Genomic DNA, 7,394 nt, shown 5'->3' with positions numbered 1-7,394 from the left:
AAACACACGCACAGACACACGAAGCTACTGCTATTTAAAGCGAAGCGTTAACAACGGAGATTATTGTACGTTTGACAAATCAAACGGTTTTTCTGACCAACCCCCCCCCCCCCCCCAAAAAAAAAAAAAAATCTAACTAATGAAAACGAAGGAGATACACAGACAGAATAAGATAAGACATGCACAGGCTCTTTGAGCAAATCGTGGCATCGTTGGTTGGAGGATGATGAAGGCTCTCGTAAATAGACGTGACACGCAGAAACACACAATGTAACAAGCACTCAAAACCATTTGAAGCAGTAAACAATATTTGGATGATGAATGAATCCACAACAGTTTCTGCTCACCCCGCCCAACAGTCTACATAATAATATACAACGAGCACAATAAAGATGCCGTTTCTTATGTCAAATTTAGCAAAAACTGAACAAATCTGTAAAAGATCACAAATTTGTAGATGTTCAGTCGAATGAGGTAATCATTTTCGTTCATTGATAAAAAAAAAACCAAAATGAAGAGTTTAACAGCATCAACAGAAATTCCAAGATGAAGCAGAGAGGAAACAATCACCCTGCCGCATTGCGGATTTAACACTGAAAAATAACAATAAGAACAGACCCTTTAACATCACAAGCAGGCATTCTGGCATTGGTTTACTTGAAAAATAAAACAACTGAGGGAGGGTATAGAGATTGACAGAATTGAAAGCATGCATCATTATTAAATCATGGATTTCAACAGAGATATCAAACGGAAATGATCGGGGAACAGCGACGGGGGGGGGGGGGGGGGGGGGGTAGAAATGATACCGCGCATATTACGTAGGTAACTTCCTTGAGAGAAAACATACAATAACAACACCACACACGAAAATGATCGGGACAAAATGTCAAATGATGAAAACCATCTCTTAGGATTTACCTCGTCAGCAACTCAGTCTTATTGTTAGTTCGTGCAAATCAGAACACAAAGTTTTCCCTGGCAAGCTGACATTTTGAAAATGACAAGACAATCCGGTCGCCAAAAAATTGCTCAATGCGGTGAAACTGATATTTATGGATGTACAGTTCTACATCTAAACCCGGCGATGGGAACGGGAGCGGGGCGTGTGCAACTGCGAGTCAGTAGTCGCGTATGCAAAACCTTCGCTTGTTATTTTGCAGGGAGCGCCAACTTTTAAGAGTGGATCTGTACATATGGATACTTTTCAGTTGAACTGTGAAAAACACAATGACTCAAACGGTATGGATCTGTGGGCTGCCCAACAAACAAACAAACACAACAGTTACGATGCTAAATAACATGGTCTTGAGACAAAATGGTACAAATGACATGGTAATCATACATGATGTAGTGGCACTCTTTCAGTTTATGGTACTGACTCTGACGCTGATACAGTTTCAGGGAGAGTCGAAATAATACGGCATTTCACCTGAAACGATATAACACGAAAAGATATTGACGAGCGCCATCATACCACGTGATCTCCACTCTACACGAAGAGTCGACGGGAATTGTACAGACAGGGTTTCGATTCTCGACTTGAAGCTTATCCTTTCAGCGCAGTTTCGTAATTTTCGTGATTCAACAAACGAATGAAGCAGTTCCTTTTTTTGTGCAGTGTACGTGAAGGTAACCAGTAATGACATGGCATGATCACACACAATATGGCCAATCATATAAACTGATCAGAATCCGATGAAACTGATAAAAATGGAGCAATGAAAATGTTTCTTCAATGCTGACTGAGATGACGATGCTTGAGCTCAGACTAATCATAGAATGTTCCGTGGTTCAATGACTTTTGTCTTTTGGTCTTTTAATGAGTTTTGCTTCCATCCTGGCTATTTCTCAGATTCTCAAGTTTTGCCCGTTGAATATTTCTTACAATTATTTCTTTAACATCTTTCTGGGTGATAATTTTGCCGCTGTGACCATCAGAGGAAAGAAAAATAACTACAACGCGTAAAGACACTTGACTCATGAGTTCTTTCATTTGCGCAAAATCAATTGTTTGTAAGAAATGCTCAGTGCATTAACGAAAAGCTTCTGAGACAATATTATAGTTCTTTGTGAATTCATAACTGACAAAGAGGTTTTGGTTTCAGGAGCAGACGAGCTGCGGAGGAGGCAAGATGAGTTTATTTCGCTGCTTTCGTCAGTTTTGAAGGAGAAACAGAATGCTATACAGTCAATATAGAGATTGTCCAACATTTCCTACCCTCCCCCCCCCCTTCCGCATCCCCATTTTCCAATTGCACTTCGTCTAAAAGTAATGTGGTCGAAGAGCACAAAACACGGAAAGTTTCGTTGGAGCTTTTTCAACATTGTATTCTTTGCTGCACATTGTCCATCACTCGTTTGCAGAATCTTTGGCTAAAGCTGTCGAACATAATTCAGAACAACTTTAGGTTCAGTCCAGCACCTCTTCGTTCGATCCGGCAATTCAAGCAATCGCGCTTTTCTTGTGACATAAACCTTGCTACACCATTTCGTGTTGTCAGAGATGTCCACTGCTAGTTCAGTCCTTGAGGGTTTCTTCGAACCTAAACAGCTGCTATCACAGCGGCAGACAATCTCAGAACAATAGTCTCTCTCAGGATTTCTTCAAGTCTCTAGAACTGCAACTTTTGGGAGTAGACGACGATGTTAAACAAACCATGAGGCTCACTCTCAGAGGATTTCCACCTAGTTCTTAAGTTCTTACACCTGGAGCTTCCAGCAGTGCACGACCTCAAAAACCTACTTGTCCAAGAAGATTTCTGTCACGCCTGTACAGCTGTATTTTGTAGCGACGGAGGACCTTAACCCCAATTCTATGCGGCTCAGTCCATGTCCTTGTGGTCATCATACTCGTCGCAGTAGTCGTCGTGATGGTCGTCGTTGAGCATCTCTTGCTGCTCCTCTTTGCGCCTCTTCTCCAGCTTCTGCTGCTCCAGCTTCAGGAGGCCGTGCTCTTTCTCTAGCTGCGCAAGGCGCTTGATCTGCTCCTCCGAGAAGTTGTCCGCTTCCTGGGCGGCCTCCGAGCTCAGTCCTTGCTCCATTCGCTTCTTGTCGAGCAGCTCGCGAAGCTGCTTCATCTCTTCTTGCAGGGAGTCCAGCTCGTTGCGCAGCTTGTTGTTCTCCCCTTCCAGGTAGTCCGACTTAGCTTCGCGGAGTTTGGTGAGGTTCTTGCGGTTCTCGCGGCACTTGCGGGCGGCTTCGTTGTTGCGGCGCCGTCGCTCGAGGTACTTGGGGTCCAGGTATTTGGGGTCGATGGGGCCGTTCTTGTTGAGGCTGTTGCTGCGCTCCCTCGTGCCCCCTGCGCCGTCCTTCTTGACCAAAGACAGCGGCGAGGCCTGGGCCAGGGCGATCTCGGACAGCTGCGCCAGGCCGTTGACGAAGGGAGCGCCGTAGGGCTGACTAGCCAAAGCCAGAGCGGCAGTATGTGGTGGGAAGCCGGCGTGGGGAGGGGAGACCTCTGAGGGCATCTTGTGGCGCAGCTTCAAGGGTAGCGAAGAATGGGGCGGGCTGGAGTGACCGTTGCTGCATCGACTGCTGCCGGAGTCCCCCCCTCCTAAACCGCCACCTCCCAAGACATCCCTGCCGGAGTCGCCATCCCTGGAGTCCTCCTCGCTGGATCGCTTGTGGACCGTCAGCTGCAGGGGCTCGTCCCACGCCTCGTCACTGCTGTGGCTGCTGAGCGGCGAGCGCTGCCAGTGACTGTGGGGCGGGGGGTACTGGTCGTAGTGGCGGGGCGGGAAGGCCCCCGAACTGACCGCGGCGTACTGGGCGGCTGCAGCAGCTGCAGTAGCAGAGGCGGACAGACCTCCAACTCCGGGAGGCGAGACGGGAGTGTAGTGCGGGAAAGCGTTGCTCTCCTCGCCGTACGCCTCCTCTCTCTTGGTGGAGGAGACTCTGTGGCCCATGCCGCTGTCTTCGTCGGGCTCTCGCTTGACCAGCATGTCGTATTGTTTGTTGAGGGCGGCGTGGATGAGGGGTGGGGCTTTGGAGTCGGGCCTGGCGCTCGTGACAGCGGCGGCTGCGGCAGCGCGAGCCATGGCCATGTCGTGATGACTCCCGCCACCACCACCACCTCCACCTCCCCCGGCCGCAGCAGCGGCCATGAAGTACGGCATGTGGGAGGCGTGGGGCGGGAAGACGCCGGGCATGGTGACCACGCTCTGCATGTTGACGGGCAGAAGGGGCGGCGGTTCACTGTAGCCCCCTACACAGGCGCTGCTCCCTTTATGCGCGGCCACGGGGGGAGGGGACGGGGTCTGCCTCATGCTGTCATTGCCGGAGCCCTCCTGGTCGACGAAAGGCCTGTCGACGGGCAGCCCGAAGCGCTTCTTGAGAGAGTTGAGCTCTGAGCGGAGACGGCCGTTGTCCTGTTCCAGGCCCATGATGCGGTTCTCCAGCACCATGTCGTGCATCCGTCGCTTCTCTCGCGACCTTCTGGCGGCCTGCGCACACACAACACACACAAGATCAAGTTTATGAAGCAGCCTAGCGGGAATCATAGCAAAGATGAAGCTACTAGGTGTGGGTCGTACTAAGGTGCTTACCTGCAGTTCAGCGAATGTTGTGCGCAGAACATGATTTAGCCAACTATATAAAAATACAATAAAAATAAATATAAGAACAACAACAACAAAAGAACAACAACACGAATCTTTTATTTTCAAGAGCGACTAATGTTGCACAGCACAACTACCTCTTTTGTGGATCAGTAAGCCTAGACAATTAATCAAGTTGAACGAACCAGCCAGCGCCCAAGAAAGCGAGGCAGCAAAGACTGAAGCGTAGAAAGGTGGCGTCACAAACCCTGTTGACGCCTGTCGCCTACGACAACAATCTCTTTGAACAAACACATATTTTTACTTTGAAACAGAAAAAAAAGATGCGAGTGAATGCAACAGGAGTGTGGAATCTCACCTCATTGTTCTTGCGCCGCTTCTCCCAGTACATCTCGTCCTTGCGGTTCTCCGGGATGAACTCACGCTGCTTGCGGCTAAAGCCCTTACCCTCGTACTTGCCCCCCTCGCTGCCGCTCAGGTTCGAACCCTCGGGGCTCTCGCTGGACCCAAAGTCCTGGTCGAAGTTGCCCCGGTGGTCAGCCATAGACATACTGGCTGTGGTCAGCGGGGGAGGCCCCCCTCTCTCCGGGAACGCCACCGGCATGTCATGGGCGGCGGAACTCTGTTCTCCGTCTGTGGTGTTGGTGTTGGCGTTGTCGGAGAGGTCGCTGTGGTGATGATGGTGGTGGTTGTGGTGATGGTGGTTGTGGTGGTGGTTGTTGTAGTGGTGGGCGGTGGTGTCAGGGTGGTGGTGGGGAGGGGGGCTGGAGAGGCGGGCCACCTTCTCCTGTGGCTCTCCCTCCGTCAGCATCCTGAAGCCCAACTCCAGGAAGCGCGCGCTCTGCAGTGATCCAAGTCTGCAACCACAGCAACAGGGAAAGAAAAATGAGCATGACGTCACGATGGGAATGATGTCACATTGGGTCAAAAATATGGGGCGAGGGTGAGTGGAACGAGAGAGAGAGAGAGAGAGAGAGAGAGAGAGAGAGAGAGAGATAGAGAGAGACAGAGACAGAGAGAAGAGAGACAGAGAGAGAGAGAGAGGGGCTCTCCGTTGGACGATGACACTGTGTGTAATGACGCTATCAAGACGCATTTGAAAAGTGATGTCACACGGACAACTGAGCGCAATGCAAATGTGACGAAAGGACTGCATGGTTGAAGCCATAATTATGATAAACAAACAACAAACAAAACAAACAAACAACAAACAAAACAAACAAACACAATTTAATAAACACAAATAAATTCGATTCACGCAAAACGTGTCAGTTCGTGAACTTAGTCATCAGCAGATAATTATAAGCATACAAACCTCACCAGCTCAAATCAAAATCACCAACACACCAGAACACATCACACCGCTAATCAAATCACGACAACAACACCGTAGAACCATCTTCCCCAAAAATGAGTGTGACAGTATTCGTCACTGAAACCAATCAATACTTAAATTCCAGAAAAATAAAAGTCCTTACGTCAGAGAGAGAGAGAGAGAGAGAAAGAGAGAGAGAGCGGCGTTTAAACGAAAAACAACAAGTGTACTTAGAAGACGTTGCAAGCTTCTTACAAGCGAAGCAGAGCGCAGAAGACGAAAATTAGTTCGCTTGTGCAACAATGGAGGGCATCCTATCTCTCGATCGATAAGACGTAATATTTTGAGACGTTTAAAACGTCTTCTTTTCCCCAGTGTAGGTCTTGTTTTACTTGTGCACAGAAAATCATGCACGCCAGATAAAGTTACATAAGAACTAGGTCAACATAGCGGAGACCTAATGTGATTTAGTTTAGATAGTATTACGATACTCGGTAACTGTGGATATAAATGTGATTGTTTGTTTGTTCCGAGTCTGTGCGTGCGTGTATGCGTGCGTGCGCGGTGTGTGTGTGTGTGTGTGTGTGCGTGCGTGCGTGCGTGCGTGTGTGTGTGTGTGCGTATGTGTGCGCTTGCTTGTGTGTGTGTGTGAGTGAGTTCGTATGTTTTGGTGTACTCGTGTAGGTGTGCAGGACATCTCTCCCTTTCACCCCCCCCCCCCCCCACCGGCTATACATCCACACATCCACCATCAAACGTGCACGACCGCTATCATCGTCTTCTCTCTCATAGTTTTTTTTTTAAGAGTACACTGTTAGCAAAACAGCGCATAAGATTGATTCTGAATCGGTCTTGCATGTACCCCTGGGTTCTCGGGATAAGAAACAACAAACAAACAAACACGCTCTCTCTCTCTCTCTCTCTCTCTCTCTCTCTCTCTCTCTCTCTCTCTCTCTCTCTCTCTCTCTCTCTCTCTCTCTCTTCGCACACTTCTAATCTCAGCTTGGTTCTTTTCTTCATTTATTTTGTTATGCTCAGAAAGTCAATGCAGTCCTTGCCACCTAACCAAGCAAACAAGTAAGCCGTGCAACCTAGTCAGTACAAGGTATCCAGTGACCTTGGCCTTTCTGTATTGATCGGTTACCGTTAGGCCGCGCAGCGCTGGGAAACCACCAGATGTGGTTCAGAGCACTCAGTAGGGTAGGGTACAAGTGTGTATACTGAGAGAACAAACTTGACAGCAGTTCAGTGTCACTGTATGTTCAGCGACAATGCTGATCTTAGCCTGACTGAAAAGAAATGTGAAGATGTTTGTGTTTTTGTTTTTAAAACAACAAGGAGGTGAAAGGGTATACAATTGCGTTTCTGTGCCACCAGAATTTGTCAAAATCTTAAATTCGATTGCACGAACTGCCTTGAATATTGTAACGTCAGACGAAACGAAAATGTAGCTTTTCTTCCGTTGAACATAATTATTTACAATTAATATTGCCGATTTTCTTTCGTAGACTGAAGAGCAT

General features: G+C 48.2%; 1 protein-coding gene across 1 annotated transcript; it reads right to left on the bottom strand.

The window, feature by feature from the left end:
- Positions 1-782: 782 nt before the first annotated feature.
- LOC138957641 (uncharacterized) lies at positions 783-6,391 on the bottom strand. The gene is made up of 2 exons (XM_070328721.1): positions 4,918-6,391; positions 783-4,445 (listed from the first exon to the last, which is right to left on the bottom strand). The coding sequence occupies exons 1-2, from the start codon at positions 5,725-5,727 to the stop codon at positions 2,826-2,828; spliced, it is 2,430 nt and encodes an 809-aa protein (XP_070184822.1). The 5' UTR covers positions 5,728-6,391; the 3' UTR covers positions 783-2,825.
- Between the last annotated feature and the right edge of the window lie 1,003 nt (positions 6,392-7,394).

Source organism: Littorina saxatilis, unplaced genomic scaffold (assembly GCF_037325665.1).
Source record: "Littorina saxatilis isolate snail1 unplaced genomic scaffold, US_GU_Lsax_2.0 scaffold_1867, whole genome shotgun sequence".
Classification (NCBI taxonomy): Eukaryota; Metazoa; Mollusca; class Gastropoda; order Littorinimorpha; family Littorinidae; genus Littorina; species Littorina saxatilis.
Note: the sequence above shows the minus strand (reverse complement) of the source record. Positions and strands in the feature narration are given on the sequence as shown.